The 20,578-nt window shown below is 43.9% G+C and overlaps 4 protein-coding genes across 6 annotated transcripts; 2 read left to right on the forward strand and 2 right to left on the reverse strand.

The window, feature by feature from the left end:
- Nucleotides 1–29: 29 nt before the first annotated feature.
- ONS95_012702 (uncharacterized protein) lies at nucleotides 30–2,029 on the reverse strand (the record flags this gene model as incomplete). Its single annotated transcript, XM_058506345.1, has 11 exons — nucleotides 30–82; nucleotides 139–531; nucleotides 585–669; nucleotides 720–1,007; nucleotides 1,055–1,178; nucleotides 1,225–1,232; nucleotides 1,285–1,377; nucleotides 1,427–1,661; nucleotides 1,745–1,877; nucleotides 1,927–1,966; nucleotides 2,018–2,029. The coding sequence occupies 11 exons, from the start codon at nucleotides 2,027–2,029 to the stop codon at nucleotides 30–32; spliced, it is 1,464 nt and encodes a 487-aa protein (XP_058358872.1).
- Nucleotides 2,030–3,181: 1,152 nt separating this feature from the next.
- Nucleotides 3,182–5,431, forward strand: ONS95_012703 (uncharacterized protein). Its single transcript, XM_058506346.1, has 5 exons — nucleotides 3,182–3,344; nucleotides 3,408–4,558; nucleotides 4,631–4,967; nucleotides 5,030–5,193; nucleotides 5,252–5,431. The coding sequence occupies exons 1-5, from the start codon at nucleotides 3,302–3,304 to the stop codon at nucleotides 5,291–5,293; spliced, it is 1,737 nt and encodes a 578-aa protein (XP_058358873.1). The 5' UTR covers nucleotides 3,182–3,301; the 3' UTR covers nucleotides 5,294–5,431.
- A 91-nt stretch (nucleotides 5,432–5,522) lies between these two features.
- On the reverse strand, nucleotides 5,523–8,755 carry COPB2 (Coatomer subunit beta'). Of its 3 annotated transcripts, none has more exons than XM_058506348.1 (5): nucleotides 8,489–8,755; nucleotides 8,246–8,330; nucleotides 8,168–8,199; nucleotides 7,264–8,116; nucleotides 5,523–7,219 (listed from the first exon to the last, which is right to left on the reverse strand). In XM_058506348.1, exons 1-5 carry the CDS (start codon nucleotides 8,504–8,506, stop codon nucleotides 6,636–6,638), a joined length of 1,572 nt encoding a protein of 523 aa, XP_058358875.1. In that variant the 5' UTR covers nucleotides 8,507–8,755; the 3' UTR covers nucleotides 5,523–6,635. The 3 variants fall into 3 exon arrangements, with proteins under 3 accessions (XP_058358875.1, XP_058358874.1, XP_058358876.1); XM_058506347.1 differs by having other exon boundaries at nucleotides 5,523–6,594; nucleotides 6,640–7,219; nucleotides 7,264–8,199; XM_058506349.1 differs by having other exon boundaries at nucleotides 5,523–6,594; nucleotides 6,640–7,219; nucleotides 8,246–8,755.
- A 135-nt stretch (nucleotides 8,756–8,890) lies between these two features.
- ONS95_012705 (uncharacterized protein) lies at nucleotides 8,891–11,862 on the forward strand. The gene has a single exon (XM_058506350.1). It carries the CDS (start codon nucleotides 10,049–10,051, stop codon nucleotides 11,624–11,626), a length of 1,578 nt encoding a protein of 525 aa, XP_058358877.1. The 5' UTR covers nucleotides 8,891–10,048; the 3' UTR covers nucleotides 11,627–11,862.
- Nucleotides 11,863–20,578: the final 8,716 nt, after the last annotated feature.

Genomic DNA, 20,578 nt, shown 5'->3' on the forward strand with positions numbered 1-20,578 from the left:
TCTCAGGATGTCTATAAATCACTGCAGAGCTACAGCCTCCTTGATTCTCCTTCCCAGGTCCTTGTCAACACGAGCAAAACTTCTGCAAAACTGTCAGCTTTCTCCTCGAAATCCCCAAGCAGAAAATTAAAAACATACCAATCGCCTTCTCCTGCACCTCCGGAACAGCCAACCCCAGATGTACCGCTACATTATGCACAAAATTCTGCTGCTGCCCCGGATACTTCGCAAAAACATCCCACATCCCCTTCGGCTGCACAAAATCTTCATCTGTAACCTCAGACGAGAACTCAGAGATCTTCCCAATCCACTCGTCATGACTGGCTTTCGCAGGCCCATAATTCAAAGGACGAAGACTGGAGCGCACGTAGTTGGGATCGGGGCCGTAGTTTCCACGGAAGTTAGCGAAGCCGTCGCGTTGCATGGGAGAGTAGACGGGGCTGAGAGGCAGGTTGGTGGGCAGTTGTTGGTAGTTCACGCCGAGGCGGTAGCGGGCTGCGTCGGGGTAGGAGAACATTCTTGCTTGGAGCACTGAGATGGACAGTTAGCTTGCGATACATGGGATCAGTTGAAGTGGAATGTACTTGGGTCTGCCGACGCCTCGATGCCAGGAACCATTGTTGAAGGAGAGAAAGCTGCCTGCTCAACGTCTGCAAAGTAGTTTTGAGGCTGAATGCTGTCAGTAAACGCTCTGATACAGATGAGGATCTGAAGGCTACATTTCTGTCCAGAGTAAGCTTGCCAAATGGTCGTAAGGGGTAATCCTTGTGAGGCCACACTTTCGTCATATCGAAAATGTTCCATCTGTAAGTCTCCGCCTCCTCAGGCTTCATAACTTGCAAATAAGTAGTCCAGGTGGGGTAGTCTTTGCGCCCAATAGCATCAAAAAGATCTCGGACATTGTGGTCGGGATCTTCGCCTGCGATTTTGATCGCTTCCTCGTTTGTGAAGTTCTTGATGCCCTGATCGGACTTCAAATGGATTTTCACGTACACGAAAGACCCGTCCTATCTGATGTCAGTAGGGTCACATCATTCATTCACCAGAAACTTACAGGCTTTGTAAATTTATAAGTGTGTCCACTGAAGGCATCAGTGTGTCGAAGCGATGCTGGTGTACCTCTGTCGCTGAAGAGATGCATGAGCTCGTGAATGCCCTCTTGGTTATTGTTGTGAAAACTAATGACGGTTAATTGAAGTCATGTAAACAACATCGATAGCTTACTCCCAGAACTGTGCAGTAGGTCAATATGGCTTGCTCAAAGGTAGGGTTACGAAGGCTTACCATGGTTGAATCAGGGATATTCGTCCGAGGGTGTCTCTTGTGAGTTCGATTGAGCGAAGGAAACTTAATTGGATCTCGGATAAAGAAGACAGGCTAGGATAATCAGTAACCGTCCTCGAGCTTTCCTAACAGTGAGGCTCACTGTGTTGTTAAAAACCCAATCCTGATTCCCCTCAGTCGTGTAAATCTTAATCCCCCATCCTCGAGGATCTCTAGCTGTGTCCGCAGACCCTCTCTCAGGTCCAACAGTTGATATTCTTGCTAGAACTGGGCTTTTTGTACCAACAGCACCAAGAAAGGCAGCCGACGTGATATCGCTCACATCATGGGTAACCTCGAAGTGGCCATACGCCCCAGCAGCTTTTGCGTGCACGACTCTGTGGCTGATCAGTAACTGCACCTCTACAGTTATCGCAACGGAACGTTGTAGTGACCGGAAATGCACCCCAAATTTACTTACCGCTCAGGAATACGCTCTCTAGCGAAATGTGCAAGTGTCTCGATGAGTTGAGTGTCTTGGAGGAGGAGCAAACCACCTCGCCCACCTGGCCGGCTGATGCTATACGATGAAGCAGGGTCTTTGGTTGGTGCACCTTCGTGATATTAGCGTGTGCTCAGAGGGGATCCAAGTGGAGATTTTACCTTCAGCCAAAGTGTAAGTCGGGGTTGATGTGCTGTGAAGCTAGGTCATATTAGGTATTGCGTTTATGAAACTCAGTTGCCGGAAACTTACTTGGGAAGCCATGGCGAGGCTGATTCAGAAGATAAGGTATATTCTCGGGCTTCGTACTCCCTTTGGTGCTACAAATAACTCTACTCGTGGGAAAGTCCGAGATATTTATTCTCCACGAATTGTCTCAAGAAAGCGAAGTTCGCCATCGGTAATGGTAGCAGAATGATCGAAGCGGCAGTCATCTACCGCAGTAATCCAGTCGCTCACTCACTCAGCGTTTATCCACCAAATGACGCAAATGAGGCCATAGTTCAAAAGAGGAAGTATCAGGTGCTGACATGCAAGTGCCAGACCGACGGAACGCGGAGTCAGCCATTTAAGACTTGACTAATCGGCAAAACGATGAGGGGAATCCACCATGTTCGAATCCACCATATTCGAATCGCCACGTCCATGCATGTAAAATAATTCCGATTAAATCAGTCTATTCGAACAGAATCGCCGGGTTACTGGTGGAATAATGAGAAACTTTTCAGCAGATATTCCTGCTACTCACGACGCCTCTAGTCAACTCCAGCTACCCCATAGAAGTGCCAGACTACAAAGCAATAACGAAGGAGCACTTGCGGATCTTTTCTTCCACTCTTCGCAGGAATTATTGATGATACGTACTTCTCGTCTTACAGCAAGTACATCATCAAAGTCGCGTGAAAAAAGTTGTGTCTCGAGTCTGAATTTATCGGTAACAGTCAGCCCACGGCCCGGGCAAACTCCGGACTTCGCCCGCTTCTCGGCATCTCCTCGCCTGTTTTCAGCACAGTAAACAAAAAGTACCCGAGGGATCCAAATCAAGTCAAAGTAGTTGACAGCTGCAGCATAAGCCATGGCATGTCAGCCAGGCTCGTACCTGCATTCTCCCCTGTCCACTTGGACTCTGGTGAAAACCGCCTCAATGTCTATCATGAGTCTGCTTACCTTTGTGAGATAATCAGATCTGATGTCTAAATACCCCACTGTGAGCGACAGCGTCGTCCATGAATAGTTTCAAATTGTTGAGGGACTGGCAATGTGACATCCAGTCTTGCGGTGAATCAGCGGAACCCACCTTCTTTGTACCCTCGTCTCTAGTTGGAAAGCTGTTGTGATGTAATTACCGTGAGCTTCACGTCCTCAGTGGGAGTGGCTGCGTCGACATTGCGAAGGTATAAGATCTGGACCAAAGTTCTCGATACTGAGTCCCAATATCTCCAGCAATCATCAAACTCGACCTCCATCCTCCTCCACCATTATTCAGACAACCCCTACCATTTCTCAAATCCTCAACTCAGTATAGCAAGCCTCAAAATGGTAGCACTCAAATCAACATACGACTTCATCGTCGTAGGAGGTACATTTCTCCACCTCACATCCATTCTCCCACAGACCCATCCCAACTAACAACCCACTTCAGGAGGAACAGCAGGTAACGTTGTCGCTGGCCGCCTCGCCTCCAACCCAAATGTATCCATCCTCATCATTGAAGCCGGCGCCGCCAACCCCCGCTCCATTCCAGACATCACCACCCCCGCCAAAGCCTTCTCCCTCCGCGGCTCCCAGTACGACTGGGCCTACAAAACCACGCTCGTCGACCGCCCAGACTACACACGCGTCGAGAAGCCCAACACGCGCGGCAAAGTCCTCGGCGGCTCTTCCTGTCTCAACTACTTCACCTGGGTGCCTGGCTCGGCGGCCACGTTCGATGATTGGATGGCGTTCGGGGGCGAGACGTGGGGCTGGAAGGGAGTAGAGAAGCATTTGAAGAAGCCGGCGAGGTATTTCGATGAGGAAGGGCTGTATCCGGAGAGTCTGAAAACGACTCTTGCGAGTGAGGAGGGCGTGTTGCCGATTTCGCACGCGGAACTACTTCCTGAGATGGAGCCGTTTCGAGATGCGCTCACGAAGGCTTGGGTTAGTAAGGGTGGGAAATTGAGTGAAGATATCTATTCCGGGGAGATGCATGGCTTGGTGAAGTGTATTAATACCATACACAAGGGCTTGAGATCTTCGTCGTATGTCTTTGTCGAGAATAAGCCGAACATCACGATCCTGTCGAGTACTCATTCCAAGAACCTGGTCTTTGACGGATTGACCTGTACGGGTGTCACTGTCATCGGGCCAGACGGCGAGGAGTTGACATTTACGGCTAGCAAGGAAGTCATCGTCTCGTCGGGTGTATACGAGTCTCCCAAGCTTCTCATGCTCTCCGGTCTTGGACCAGATGAGGTTCTGAAGCCTCTGGGCATTCAAACCGTTCTGTCACATCCGCATGTCGGCAAGAATCTTCTCGATCATCCTATCCTGGCACACGTATTCAAGCTCAAAGATGGCTTGGGATTGGAAGATCACCTCCTCCGCGCAGGCCCAGCAATGACCGGTGCCGTGGAGGCTTATCGAAAGGATAGGACTGGACCTCTCGGCAGCGGTCTTTTGGAACTCGTCGGCTTTCCGCGTATTGACGAACGTTTGAACAAGAGTAGGGCATATCGTGAAGCCAAAGCTGCAAATGGCGGGCTTGATCCGTTCGGACCAGGTGGACAGCCACACTTTGAAATCGATTTCGTCGTATGTACTCATTTCCCCTTTACCTTCCAACCCCAGACCAAGCTCATCCTCGCTAACTTGTCCTCCTCCCAGCCCATGTTCTCCGACGCCTTCCAATGGCACATCCCAACCCCCGCCACCGGCAACTGGCTCACCATCATCGTCGACCTCCTCCGACCAGTCTCCAAGCCCGGCCAGGTAAAGCTCAACTCCACCAACCCTCTCGAGCAGCCGAACATCAACCTGAACTTCCTTGCCGACGACCTCGACATCATGGCTCTGCGTGAGGGCGTCCGTTTCGTGGATGATATCCTGATGAATGGTGAGGGCATGAAGGATGTTATTGGTGAGGATTATCCGTGGCCCATGCCGAGACATTCGGATGCGGCGATGGATAAGATGATCTTGGAGAGACATCAGACTGGGTTCCGTGAGTCTCTTCTGAGAGTTCAACTCCTTTTGAACGAAGACAGGATGTGCTAATTATAACAGATCCATGCGGGACAGCTCGTCTTTCAAAAAACATAGACGAAGGCGTCGTAGACACAAACCTCAAGGTCCACCGTATCGGAAACTTGAGAGTAATCGATGCTTCGGTCTTCCCTGTCATCCCAGATTGCAGAATCCAGAATGCTGTGTATATGGTTGCTGAGAAGGTAGGCTCGAACCCAAATGGAGATTACGAAAGATTTTGAACTAACTGACTGGTTGTAGGGTGCCGACATGATCAAGGCCGACTATCCAGGGCTGTACTGAGAAATGGGTTTATGGCAGTGGGCAAAATAATCGTCTGAAACAAGGGTATTAGATAGCGAAGAACGTAACATAGAGTTGTAGGATGTGAAACAATTTTTTGGGTATTCGAAAATTCATAGAACAGCGTTTTTCCGCTTTTTCAACCAGCCATTCTTTTTGAACTTCCTTGGTCAACTTGCAAGGGCAACAGTGAGGATGAACTACATCCGAAAAGCTCAACGAAACAAATCATGGTCTAAACAGAACATTTCCATTCATTCAATAAGTTAGCTATTTAAGCTATTTTGCCCTACCCACCTGCCCAAACCCCAGAGAATCAAGTCTATTACTACGCCTCAACCTCTTCTTCTTCTTCTTCCTCCTCCGCTTCTTCTGCATCCGGATCTGAAGCCTCGCCATTGACTCCCTCGGTGTCAACATCGATAAGACTGACACCCTCAGTCTCCAATCGCAGGTACTCGTCCCATTCTGGGAACAGCTCGTCATCCTCTCCAGGTACTCCGACGGTTTTAGCGACCCTGCCCTTCTTCGCTTTTTCCAGAGACTCCTTCCACAGACCGACTGTCTTGGGAGCAAGACTGGGCTTGTATGTCTGAGCAAAGAGAACAGCCTCGGCTTCCCGACCAGTCTTGGTGAGCAGATCGATGCACCCCTCTACATCAGCAAGTTGCCATAAACACGTGAAAGCAACGTTGTGGGCACCAGCCTCTTGAGCCTGCTCGCTAAGTGCCTTGAGTCCTTCACGGTCGCCGGTTGATGAGTGGAGAAGAAGCAGAGAACCGAGATCCTTGGCATTCTTGAAGCATTCGGCAGCAAGGGCGACATCCCAGCCACTCAATGCTGCATCACCCACGGTCTTCCACTTGTGCTCAACGTCAGCCTCTTTGGCGAGATCCAGAGCGATTTGCAGATGACCAAGAGCGAGGGCTAAGTCGAACTTGTGCTCGGAATCAGTTGCAACCTCAAGTGCAAGTTCCTTGTGGCCTTGGCCTTCCAAGAAGCGAGCAATTTTGTTCAGCTGATCCTGGGGAATAGTCGGTAACAGCTCCTCGGCTGTCTCCATGTCATCTCGCAAAACAAGTGTCTGATACTCGACAACTGCAAGAGAGAGGGAGAAGGAAGTAACGTTGACATCCTTGTCCGCAAGGTAGATTCGAGAATCTCGTTGGATATATCCGAGAAGGTACATGGGTTGATCGAAGTGGGAAATGGTGTATGTTTGGTCACCGACCAGGTAATTCAACCTGTTGGTGCTATTTGTGTAGATGAAGCAATCTCCAACCCATTCACCGGTTCGGACACTAGTTGTGTTAGTGAAGATCATGCAGCAGTCATGATTTTCTTACCTCTCGTTGATATCTGTGACGACCTCGAAAGCTGCTTCGACTCCGTCATCATCGACCTCTCCCGACTGAACGGCGGCTAGGTAGTTCTCTCTTGAAAATCGAAGCACGTAGAAGGTATCTTCGCAGGCAATCGAAACCAATTCGCCGTTCTCGGACCAGTAGACTTCCTTAGGATCGACCTCGATTCTTCGGACCAAGCCACCCGTCTGCCAATCAAAAAAGCCAATTCCACCTTGTCCCTTGACACCAAGAAGAACACCTCCAGTTAAGCCCTCAGCCTGGAATCCAACATCGAGTCCTCCAGACTTCTCAACAAAGTTCTTGAAGATCTTGACGCTTGTAGCAGATTCCCGAATCGCATAGTCGTTGCTGTTTTCCTTGGAGCCCCAAACGAAATCCAACGCCGAACCGAACGCCTTATTTCTCCATGCAAGAGCTGTGTAGATGATGAACTCTCCATCACCACAAACGGAGACGAAGCGGCCATTAGGAGAGTGGAGTAGTGTTTGTGGGTAAACTTCGCAGGTACCGAGGTCTTTCGTAGGGAGGGAGATGGGGTCGTTGTCTTTCAAGGACGTATCTGACAAGGTTAGCTGGGCCCACAGTTAGCTGGAGGTAACTTACCTCCTCCCTTGATTATCGAGGAAACAACCTCGCTGTGTCTTGCCCAAATCAACTTGCCAGACCCGTCCATAGATACCGCAGGCTCCTCTCTGCCCATCTTCACCACAACCGCACCTTCATCAAAACCGACTGCCACACCTTGCTTACCCCGCTGGTAGCTGACACACCAAGCTCTCTCCAAGCCATAATTCAGGGATTGCTCCAAACGGTAGGTGTTCGCGTGCCAGATCTTGACAGTTCCATCCTCGGATCCAGAAATGATGACTGGCAATTCTGGGTGGTAGCATGCAAATGAGACATTGCTAGTATGGCCTTCCAATGTGGCTATCAGCGATTTGGTTGTATAATCCCAAATTTTCACCGTTCGATCATCTGAGGTTGTGAGGAGGTATGGCTTGTCGGATTGTGGGTAGTAGTCGACATGGTTAACACCTTTCGTCTCGTGTGCCTCAAGGGTGAAATTGGCAGTCGAAGAGCCCAAACTCCAGATCTTCACCGTCCTATCCAAACATGCGGATGCAAATGTGTTTGTGTCCTTTGGGTTGATGGCAAGACCCATGACATAATGGCTGTGTCCCTCGAATATTTGGACGCATTTCCATCCTTTGTCCCAATCCCACAGCTTGATTGTCATATCATCGGAGGCGGTAAGGACGAATGGCTGTGAAGGGTGTACGACGATTGCTCGAATGTAGTCGGGGTGAGCCTCAAAAGACGTGATCTTCTCGGAAGTATTGTAATTGTAGACACGGAGTTGGAAATCGTCTGAACCGCATACAATCCAGTTCTTACGCGCAACAAATCGACCAGCTCGTACGGGGACATCTGTCAGCTCAAAGCTCTTGACGACCAGCTAGAAAATATCAGTATACTCCGCAGATACAGAATTCGGCGAGGGGCATACTCCTGTCTCGTACGACCAAATATATGCATGACCTGGATATCATCAGTCCAGCACCGTCCAATGCGCCGGAGAACATACCGCTGTATAATGTTGTCAAAATCCATGGCTCCACTGGATGGAAATCAATTCCCTTCACTCTCTCGCTGCGGGCAAACAGCTGTCTCTGTATTTTGTAAACCGCATTAGTATTGTTCGTCGGCATCATACCCACCACAATGGACTCGCGCAACTCCAAGCTCTTGTTCCTCTGGTGGGGTTGTGCCATCTCGACCTTCCAGCTCCATATGCTCGTTCCCTCTTCGTTTGGAGATGGCCACGTACCTTTACGTCTAACCGCATATCTGCAAATGGCTGGTGATGCTATGCCGAATGTAGTTGGAGTAAGGGGGAGGACCGAGGAAATGATGTGGCTTTTGAGGCGCGCAGAGACCGCTCTGCTGGGGGAGAGATGTTGTGATCAGTCGCGGAGGGGTGGGGGACGTCAGAGAAGAGTTGCAACACCGGTAATCGCCAAAGGAGTGGTGAAGTGAGAGAAGTGATGTGGTGGCCGCGGCAGAGAGAAGGGGGAGGTCGTGACGTTGAGGCTCAATCTGGCCGATTTGGAGATTCGTGGTCTTTGGCTGCAGCTGGGGGTTCAAAGTGGAGTCGCCTAAGTTGTCCCTTTAGGCTTAGTGCGGGAGCATAGCTTGGGATCTTCAATTTTGCACGCAACAGCACGGAACCACAGACAACACGTATAAACAGCTCGGACAACCCAAGTCAGCTATTCTGCTCGATTTCCTCACGACATCGATATGTGCCAAATATATCTCAATTGGCAGTGCTGATCTTTTAAATGGTCTACTTTCTGCGCCGAAAGCTGTGAGTTCATCCGTGGCCACGGCCAGGAAATACTGGTGTAATTCTCTTTGATCGATGCTCTTTTTGGGGCGAGGACTACTTACTCGTCTTGTATATGGCATGCTACATAGCATTTCGAGTTTCTAAATTGCTGTCTTTTTACTCTCCATGTTCTACTCTTCGCACAGCTGGCGGCTAGTGGTAGCCATAGCAAGTCAACGCTAGTGCGCTTCAGGGCAATCGTTCTAGCTACCAGACTTTCCAGTTCAGTCTCGCAACGTGCGATCCTTGTCAGAAGTATGATATGGGACAGAGTCTTGCCTTTAAATAATACATATACAATGTATTTAGCTCTCAAGACTTTCACGACGTTATATATATCTTGGTGGGTTGGTTGAGCCTCGACCTACCCCAGATCTCTGGCAGGATCTCATACCTAGCCTCAACCATACGTTGAGCAGCTTCAGGGCAGATAACTCCAAGCATGACGAAGTTTGCACTAGTTGTTCAACGCAATCACCCGTCACTAGACATTACTACAATGGTAAGATCGAAATTGCCATACCTGCCAACGGGTAAATATCCATCTATACCAGCCATTTGTTTCATGGCCGAGGCACGTCTGCTCCTCAGGCTTATTTGCCGAAACCCTCTTGTCTACATGTTTGATGAAAAGTTCTACAAAGTCTCCGCTTGAAATAGTGTGTGAGCGGCTTTCCAATCCATCACCTTATGGTTTCTAGAAGTTTTGAGGATTCTAGCTTCCAACCGATCTCGCTAGTCACATATTTCCAACTTTGGTACACGATTATTTCTTAGACCCGGCACTGTACTTCAATCTCTCGAATATTTCTCTGATTCTAATCTCGACTGACAAATCAGCTATAATACCACATTTTGTCTCTTTGTCTTCAGATCTGCAGCTCCATTATCCTTTCAAATATCTCAAGCATCCAAGTGTCTGCAAGGCATCAAGACACATCCCACACCGCAACACCATCTCAATTCAACCAGGCCTCTATCTACCCACGGAGAGCCGAAATGCCTTTCCTGAACCGGCTCGGTCTCCGCCGCCAAAAGTCCACCAATGGCACCCCACCAGCAGACTCCTCCGACGGGAAAGTCGACCTCGATACTTTCAATCCATTCGAGCCCGGCATGAGAATCACAGCAGACCTCAAACCAATCTTATCCTTCTCAAATGGATCCGCCTCCACGGTTGTCGACTCCCCTCGCTTGACGAGCGATTTCCCCTCCAGAGCTCCACTTGCGTTGAAAACTGATAGAAGACTCGAAGGTCATCATTCTCCCTCGATAGATCCATCGGAAGAAATGTCACGTCAGAATCGGGTCTCGTTTAGCTCGGAGCCAGAACCTCGTCGTGCTGCTACTGCCAATGCTCCTCAACATCGGTACAGAGCCCAACATGTCTCTCAGCTAGATTTGAATCGCGGCAAAGAAGAACTCATTAAAGACGCTGATGTCTCTCAACCAATTCAAGCCTTTCAGACTGAACGAACTTCTCGCGGGGGAAGTTCCAATGGCCGTCCAGATTTCTTGCCCAAGGATGACACCCCCGAAACATCAAGGTTCTCGTTCGAGTATGGAAGTCCCAATATCTCACAGCGCAGTCTGACTATGATATCCCCCATCTCAAGCACTGGATCAGAAGCCTTGACAACCAAGGAGCCACAATCCCAAGAGACTTCGAAACTAGCAAGCGATCAAGATGAAGACAGCGATGCTCCCTCGTCCTCAAGCTCAAGAAATCACACCAGCGACACCGCCCCCATACCATCCTTCCGCAGAGTCGCCGGCTATAAATTTGAGCTCCCTGAAGAGCGTTCCTTGCCATCAACCACCCGTAAAGACAAGCTTCTTAGCATCCCCTCACAACCATCATCTACCATCGTGCGCCATCCCGATTCCCCAATGACGATTAAAAGGAACAAGATCAAGCCGATGATGAACCACGTCCCAGAATCCACAATCAGGAGAAGCATGCAAGTTGCATACATGCGGCGAACTAGCAGTCCTGCTGATGCCCAAATCAAACAAGAAGATATAAAGTTCAAACAAGAACGAATGCTGAACGCTGCTATCAACCGATGGTCGTTCTGGGGCTCGCTAAACAGGGTCGGGACTGTCGGTCCAAGTCGCTTGAATCTAGATACCAGTAACGAAGGATCTGATGACGAGTCCGTAGATTCTTACGACGACTATCGGACAGCGGCTTTCCGATCCATTGAAAGAGCCGATGAGGAGATGCAAATGAAAATTCTAGAAAATCATGTCGCACGAATCATAGAAGCCGCCACATTCAAGATCAAAGATAAGAATGCGAGGAGAACTGTTCAGGTTGTTGATGGACGAATGAGGAGGGTACGTTCAAAGAGGGGTTTGATCTGCGATGCGACGGAGAAAGTTGGGGCTTCAGTTGATTGCGCCGAACCTACGAGTGTAAAGCCCGTGAAGGGTGAGCTGGTTGTGGAGATTACAAGAACTGTGGACGACGGGCGCAAGATGAACAGGAGGAAGATGCGAGAGAAATTGCGAGCTTTTGTGGGCCGATTAGTGTGGAGACAGTCAAGGAGAGCGTCTGGAAAGGACAAGGATTGAAGACCCTGGATTGAATATAGATCACCGTCTTGTGGATTTTGGTTTAACTTCTTAGATATCTTAATGAGCGACGTAACTTTAGCATACCAATCTCAGAGTCTGATTGACTTCTTTATAAAAAGATGCACTTGTGCTTACTTATGGAACTGGAATTTGCTATTTATGAAAGTTATGGTCATATGCTCGAGTTGTGTAACGCGACTGAATTATCTGCGATTACTTTAAGAACAGGTGGACTTCCTAGAGTGTAAGCTGCTCTTGGATTGTTGTTAACGCGACTCCTAAGCCGGCAGCGAATGGATATGTTTACTTCAAAGTGACAGCAGTTTTATACCACTCACTCTGGTCCATGTTCGTGAGCGAAATGAGCAATCCCGGATCTAAACACGAGACGAGATGAAAGTCGACAATGATACAGCTATTCTTCAGTTTGGCGTGATTCTTCGGTAAATAACGCCGACTCACCGACTTTTACTGTAGACCCCACTAAAAGATGATGACCTAGAATTGTAACCTCTATAACTCTATTAAATCTCTATCGATTTGCCTCCAAATTAGGTTATTTTGAAGCTCTCAAACTCCCCTCTCTGTTTCTACTTGATATTCTCGAATATACCTCTAAAGAAAGCTTGAAATAGTTAAGGGAAACCTTCTAAAAAGAAAGCTCCACGTACTCCACTTCCCCTACCGCCGGTAATACTTAAAATAACCCTTAAACTTAGTACAAGTTAAGCTAGTAGTTCTTCTATCGGTTCTACTATTAGTACTTCAGCTTCTATACCTAATTTAAGTGTAAGAGTAGTTATACTAGCCGTAGGATTAGTAAAGCCTCTATCGCTACTCTCCCCTTTACCTTCTGAGCTTTTATCGATTCCGTAAGCTCTTCCCCTACTAGAACCTCTTATTATATAGTCTCTTATACCTCCGTAGATTAAAATATAGGCTATAAACTTTAAGATTCAGTAGTACCTTAATAGTAAGCGAATAGGTAGTATAATAAAGAAAGTAATAAACGAGCTAGGCGTTAAAGTTACTGTCACGAACCAGGCTCAGTCTTAGTACAAGTCACGGGTTAGCACCATAATACTAATAGTACTACTAAGTGGATAGCACCAGTCGGTGTTTAGTACTAAAAGGTTAATAGTACTATTAAGAGAATAGCACTAATAAGAGAATAGTACGAATTAGCGAGTAGTACTATACTCCACGCTTATTATTATAATAATAGTTATATTAATCACGGTAGACATAGGTCACGTGATATACTAGCTTACTAGACGGGCTTACAGGCTTACGCGCCCTGTAAGACGTCTTACACGGCTTATATAAGAAGTCGGAAGTTCTATATAATAAGTAGGTAGTTTCCTAGATAGTAGAGCTTTATACTTAAATTAAATAGTAAGTTTACACCTAGTTTACTACTACTTATAACATCTTAATTCCTATTAAGAATCGAGCGTCTTATTACCTTACTTCATAGCTGATACTAACTGACGAATCTGTACTTATAATACCGACTAAGTTAGAAACGTTATACTTTAAGCACCTCACTTAAAGTATTATTAGTAAGATATAATAGCCCCTAAGGAAGGATCTATCGTAAGAGAAAGCTCTTAGACTAGTAAGAAGGAAGATAAGGTTACTCTACCTCGAGTTAACCTACCGGATACTTTCTATAGTTAACGATCTAAGCTAGGATAGTTCATACTCTAGTACTAGATATACCTAGCCTTCAACGGAGATAAGTTCAAGGCTAAATCCCTTAAGGTCTTATAGATCGCCTTATTCCTCCGCGACACTATAGTATACTAAATCGAACTAGCTCTTAGCGACTACTTTCTTAACTGATATATAACCGGAGCTTACCCTACTACTATAACTAAGAAGAGTCGCGTTATCTTCCGCACTATCGCAAGATTTACTACAGCTATTAAGGGAGTCTTCAGAGACCCTAACGAGAAAGAATAGTCCGAGAAACACCTGCTTAATATCTGCTAACGAGGATCTATTTACAAATACACTACTAAGTTCCACCGTTACTCTATACGACTAGACTAGACAGATAGTAATTTAAAAGCCTAGTACTATAAGGGCCTAAAGGACTATATTAAAGATGAACTCTCTAGGGCCGATAAACCCGATAGCCTAGAGGAAATAATTAAAACAGCTATAACTATCGATAAACAGATCCAGGAACAACAGAAGGAAAAAAGAGAGTATTTTACCCCTACTTAATATAGGAAGCCTTAGTTCCCGGAACAATATAGAAAGAGAGAAGGAAACTTCTAACCCTACCCTAATAATAAACAGAGTTATTATAACCTGATAGAAATAGATAGAGCTAAGAGAGGAGGTAAGGGCTAGGCTAAGAAGTAGAAACAACGAGAGAAGAGCTTATACTATACCTGTAGCAAGGCTAGTTACCTCACTAGGGACTACTCTTAGAATAAGAACGGAGGGAAAGCCCCTCCTAAAGACAAACAATAATTCGCTTTAGCTAAACGAAAAACTAAGCGCTATAAAGCAGTAGTACTCGAATAAGTTAGCGAGGACAATAGTTAGGAGGAAGTCCTAACTAAATCCCTTAAAAACTAGCGAATTAGTAATATAGAATCCCTGGATACCTAATAAGAAAGCCAGGTAACTAATAATCACTAGGCAGACTAGCTGCCTATTATTAACGAAAATTAGGCCCTCTGCTCTTATAACAGAGAACAACAAGTCTAGATATACATAAGAGATAAGCTAGACCTAGCGGAAAAGCGAAGGACTTACAATACCCTAGAGCGAGGCCTTAGTTATATCGTTATCTACTAAGACACCGAGATTATCGTATTCCAAGAGAATACTAAGTATATAGACTAACGATCTAAAAGATATACAGCTAGCCTTATAGAAGAACCCGAGCCTCAGGAATATAGCTAGCTAGACAATTATCTAGAAGTTAAAGATACGTAGGTTGTGACCGTAACAACTAGCGGAAAACAGTATTAGAAGCGAAGATAGTAAGTATAAGAACCCCTCCGATTCCAGAGGACAAGAGAGGAACTTATATAGAGCTAAGTTAACCTTAAGGAGGATATCCTGTACACTCTTATTAGTTATAACTAAGGCTTAAGGAAGTAGATAGACGAGATAACAGGAGAAATCGTTAAGGAATAAAGGGATTTACCTATAAAACCGCAGGAGTACCCTAATTACCTCGATTACTCTAAACTCGCTACTACTAGAGAGATAGACTAACTAGTAGTCCAAGTAGAGCTAAATAGGAATACAGCTAAAGCCCTAATCAACTTAGGAGCTATAGGAAGGTTTATTCACTCACAACTAGTAGAACAACTAAATATACCTATTATACGTAACCCACGCCCTTATAGACTCACCCTATTAGATAGGAAAAACGCAGGGGTTAACAAGTAGGTACGAGATAAAACAGCGAGTATCGAAATAAAGATACCTAATAGTTATACGGAGTACTTATCGTTCAACGTTATCCTAGTTAAATAACACGATATCATCCTCAGAACTATATAGATAAATAGCTACAACCCTAGTATCAACTAGAAAGTAAGAACACTTACTTTTAATAGATATAACTATCACCGCAGTTAACTATCCGGCGAAAGGGAGGCTAGCGCCGCCTCCTTAAGGATAACACCGATTAACTCTACACAGAAGAATCTAATTCCTAGCCAGAAAGAATCTAAAAGTTATCCCAGATAAAAGGATAACATACAAGAACAGCTACCTATACTCTATAAGAAGTACATAAAGATATTCGAGGATCTATAAGACATAAGAGTATTACCTGAATATCAACCCTAGGACCACGAGATCAACTTCAAAGAAGGGTTCATACCTATTACAGAGAAGCTTTACTACTATAATTACACTACCACAAGGACGCTTAAGGAATAGCGGGAACAAGAAGTAAAGAAAGGATAGATTCGGAAGTCCAAATCACTATACGCGGTTAACATATTAGTCACTAAGAAAGCAAGGGATCCTAAAGGAAGACCTTGTAGCAACTATCGTATAATTAACAACAGGACGATAAAAGACGTGTATCCTTTACCTAATACTTAGTACCTGCGGGACAGGCTAGCTAAAGCAACAGTATACACTAAATTAAACTAACGTAACGTGTTTAATTTAATCCGAATCAAAAGAGGGCACGAATAGAAGACAGCTTTTATCCTACCCTTAGGCTTATAAGAACACACAGTAATACTATTCGGACTTACGAATACACCGGCCACATACTAAAGGCAGAATAACAAGATTCTAAAGAACTTTATCGGAAAATTCGTAATATACTACCTAGACAATATCCTAGTCTACTCGAGAACTATCGAGAAACACTAAGGACACGTCCTACAAGTTATAGAAGCCCTATATAAGGTAGATTCTAAACTAAAACTATTAAAGTATAAATTCTCAGTTAAGTAAGTTACCTTCCTAGGATATATTATAAACCTAGGACAGATAAGTATTAACCTAGAAAAAGTTAGAGCAGTAAAAGAGTAAGAGTCACCTAAGAACATTAAGGATATATAATCCTAACTAGGATTTACTAATTTTTATCAACAGTTTATCTGAAACTACTCTAAAATCGCCGAACTACTTACTAACCTAACTAGGAAGGGTGTCTCTTTCACCTGGACTAGCTAGTGCGAGGAAGCCTTCTAACGAATCAAGAAGGAATTTACTAAGGAACTAATCCTTTACAGTTTCGACAAGGAAAGGGAAAGTATAATCGAAACCGACGCTTCGGATACCTGTACTAGTATAGCCCACCTACAGCGAGACAAGGAAGGCCGACTATACCCAGTCGCCTACTATTCTGAAAAAATATCCCTAGCTAAACAAAATTACAACATATACAAGAAAGAGCTCATAGCTATCGTTAAAGCATATAAACATTAGAAGATCTATCTATAAGGAGCCAAGTATCTAATCATCATCCATACCAACTATATAAATCTTCGAACCTTCACAACTACTAAGGTCTTAGACAATCGATAATTAGCTAAGTAAGCCAAGGAACTTACCTCTTTTAATCTTATAATTAAGTACATACAAGGAAAAGACAACGCTAGAGCTAACGCCCTAAGCAAGCTACTAAGGTATAAAAGAGATAAGATCTATAATAAAACCGCCTTACTTAAGGAATTAGATAATAAGGACTTAGTCCCCTATATCCGAGAAGCAGCAGCCTTAGAACTCAAGGGACCCTAGGTAGAAACACTAAAGAAAGCTTAGGAGCTCGAAAGGTCTCTCCTAAAGACTAACAACTATACCGCAGTTAAGAAAAGATACGTGCAAGTAAATAGAAAGCTATAGCTCCCGCCTAGCCTAACCAAGGAATATATTCAGGAACAATATAAACTACCCGCATACGGATATCAAGAGGTACGAAGAATATACCTAAGGATTTCGCGATACTACTAAAGCGAGGGACTTCGCGTAGTAGTTAAGGAGGTAGTTGGAAATTATAATACCTACATCAGGAACAAGCTAACCAGGCACGCACCTTATAGGCAGATAATCACAGTACTCATACTACTACAACCTTAGAAATCGATATCATAGGATTTTATTAGACTATTACCTATATCTAAAGACCCGGCCACAGGAGTTAGCTATAATATAATACTAGTTATCATAGAGAGACTTACTAAATACATGAACCTAGTACTAGTCAAATTAACACTTACAGCCGAGGACCTAGCGCAGGTATACCTTAAAGAAGTAGTCTCCAAGCGTAGAGTACCGGAAGAAATAGTATCCGACCGGGACAAGCTATTTACATCCAAATTCTAGAAGGTATTAACGAGTTTCCTCAGAACTAAACGAAAACTCTTAATAGTATTTCACCCTTAAACAAATAGAAAAAATAAACAGATAAACTAAGTCGTTAAAGTATACTTACAATACTATATCAACTACTAATAAGATAACTAGGTAGGACTGCTACTACTTACAGAGTTCGCCTATAACAGCTCGACTACGAAAACAACTAACGTAACACCATTCTTCGCCAACTACAGTTACGAACCTATCATATATAGAGAACTTAATCTGATAGTTAAGGATAATAATACGGCTCGCATCTAAGTCCAGAAGATTCAGAACCTATATAAGGAATTATCCTAGGAACTCTAGTTCGTAGTAGAAAGAAACGTATACTACTATAACAAAACACGTAGCTAGGAGCTAACGCTATAAGAGAGGGATAAGGTTTATCTTTTACAGAAAAATATTAACACACAGCAGCTAAGTGATAAATTAGACTATAAGAAATTAGGACTATTCAAGATCAAGTAAGTTAAAGGACCTTTAAATTACGAACTCCAACTACCGAACACAATAAAGAAGGTATTCCTAGTATTCTATATATCCTTATTAGAAAAAGCACCACCGGGCGCACTACTAGCCCTAAAAATAATCGCAGAACCTATCAATCCGCTTAAAGAATACAAAGTAGAGGAACTGCTAGATTATCAGTATAAGTACAGTATTATCAAATACCTAGTGAAATAGAAGGATTACCTATAATCCGAGAACACTTAGGAACCTAGGTTAAACCTTCGCTACCTAAAGCTACTTACCAGTTTCTATCAACGAAACCCAGGTCTACCTAGAGCAAGTCCTTAGGGTCAAAAGGAAAGCCGACCGTCAGGTCGTAGAGGGAGTCGACGTCACCGGAACTAAGACGTTCCGCGCTTACTAACTTAGCACTTTTCTATACTTCCTTCGCTTTCTGCTTCTCCTTAGCTTCCTTTTCCAACGCTTTAAGAGCGTCGAGCTCTTCTATTAAGTTCAGCCCGGCAGTAATTATCTTCTACTGCCTTTTATAAAGGAAACATTTCTATTTCTTTAAACGAAGGATTTTCACTATCGCCTCCTCTTCCTTAGTATCTAACTTCTTAATCTAGGAGTTAAAGGACTCCTAATCTAACACTATCAGCATACGGTTCATAGTACGTATATCATATATCTTATTTAGATAAGTATATCAACTATACTAAATTAGTTTAAGATCACGGGGCGACATACAGTCTTTACAATTCGCATTTTTATATCTAGTACAAGGTGCTATAATTTTTCTACTTAATTTAATCTGTTGCCTAAGCGTAATATAATCGACTCTTTTAGTTAAGCGTTCAGGTAGCATAATAAAAGAAGAAAACAGCCGTAGGCAGTCGTCGATATTTCCTTAGGCATACTTAAGCGTAAGGACACGCTAAGCTAGAAAGGAGATAGTGTTATAAACCAGGCTCAGTCTTAGTACAAGTCACGGGTTAGCACTATAATACTAATAGTACTACCAAGTAGATAGCACTAATCAGTATTTAGTACTAAAGGGTTAATAGTACTATTAAGAGAATAGCACTAATAAGAGAATAGTACGAATTAGCAAGTAGTACTATACTCCACGCTTATTATCATAATAATAGTTATATTAATCACAGTAGACATAGGTCACGTGATATACTAGCTTACTAGATAGGCTTACGGGCTTACGCGCCCTATAAGACGTCTTACACAGCTTATACAGGAAGTCGGAAGTTCTATATAACAAGTAGGTAGTTTCCTAGATAATAGAGCTTCGTGCTCAAATCAAATAGTAAGTTTACACCTAGTTTACCACTGCTTATAACGTCTTAATTCCTATTAAGAATCGAGCGTCTTATTACCTTACTTCATAGCTAATACTAACCGACAAGTCTATACTCACGACACCGACCGAGTTAGAAACGTTACAGTTACTTATAAATCTATTAAGGAAGCTATAGAGATATTAGCAGATACTACGATTAAGTTAAGGGGTATTTCTCTACTACAGAGAGATTATACTTACTAGTATAGCACCTATAGAAACATTTAAAACCCCACGGAATATAATATTATTAATAAAGCCGATTTTAATTACTTTATTAAATAAGCTCGAATCATAGGGAAATTAAAGTAAAGGAAGCTTTAAATATACTTTAGTATTATATAGATACTTCAGAATATAGTTCAACTACCTTAGAAAGACCCTCCTACTCTAAAGGCTCTAGTTATTACTATTCCGAAGCGTGTATATTAAGAGGAGGAAAGCTTAATAGTAAAGAAGCCACGTACTATAACGACTCGTCTTTTAGAGGAAGTTAAAAAGAATCAGGAGACTGAAAAGGGAACTATATACGAGATTATAACCGCTATTCAGGTATAATAGGCCTATAAAGTCAGTTCCTATTGTTATACTATAAAGTTTTACTTTATTAATAATAGTAAACATTACTACTATAAAGAAGTGGGGTAGTGCTATTAAAGTGTATAGTAAGCAGGGACGTAGAGGACTACTAACTAAATAGGTAGTAAGAGTAGGAGAGAGAAGATAATATATTTATTACGCGCTATCGCGCCTATCTATATAACCTTACGGAATAAGCTAACTATCTTCCGACTTAGAACTACACTACCCTACTATATATATCCCCCCCTAACTAAGCAGTCGCCCCTTAACTATATCCCCTGATATATTATATAAATAAAAGAAATACACGGATACTCCTCCTAACTATCTACCTTTATTATATCGCTTACACCTACTACTAAGCACTCCTCGGCCTCCTCTGTAAATAATAGGCCCTCTTTTAACGCGATCTCTATTACTTCCTTACTTAGCTAGTTAGCGTCGGCCTCTACCTCTTCTATTAGAATACCTATAGCCTCTAATACCTTCTTTAGGTAGTAAAAGAACTTCTCTCTAAACGCCTCCTTCTTTACCCTTCTTATTATCTTAAAAGCCTTTATAGCTATAACTAGTGCCTTAGCTCTCTACCTATTAATAAAGCTATAAGCTGCCGCTTAATCTCCTTCTAATAGAACGTTTCTCTAAGCTATTACTACTAGCGAACTCTATTGTTATTATATAACTAGAGTATCAGATAGAGCACTTAA

This window comes from Cadophora gregata (genome assembly GCF_030347475.1).
Source record: "Cadophora gregata isolate MNR1 chromosome Unknown scaffold_6, whole genome shotgun sequence".
NCBI lineage: Eukaryota > Fungi > Ascomycota > Leotiomycetes > Helotiales > Ploettnerulaceae > Cadophora > Cadophora gregata.

Bases quoted from the DNA above. Each gene is read 5' to 3' on its own strand.
- ONS95_012703 (XM_058506346.1), top strand. From the start codon at position 3,302: ATGGTAGCACTCAAATCAACATACGACTTCATCGTCGTAGGAG. The intron at 3,345-3,407 runs GTACATTTCTCC...AACCCACTTCAG, and splicing joins CGACTTCATCGTCGTAGGAG to GAGGAACAGCAGGTAACGTT. The intron at 4,968-5,029 runs GTGAGTCTCTTC...TAATTATAACAG, and splicing joins GAGACATCAGACTGGGTTCC to ATCCATGCGGGACAGCTCGT.
- COPB2 (XM_058506349.1), bottom strand. From the start codon at position 8,432: ATGGCACAACCCCACCAGAGGAACAAGAGCTTGGAGTTGCGCGAGTCC. The intron at 8,200-8,245 runs GTATGTTCTCCG...GATGATATCCAG, and splicing joins TTTGACAACATTATACAGCG to GTCATGCATATATTTGGTCG. The intron at 8,117-8,167 runs GTATGCCCCTCG...GATATTTTCTAG, and splicing joins TTTGGTCGTACGAGACAGGA to CTGGTCGTCAAGAGCTTTGA.
- ONS95_012705 (XM_058506350.1), top strand. From the start codon at position 10,049: ATGCCTTTCCTGAACCGGCTCGGTCTCCGCCGCCAAAAGTCCACCAAT.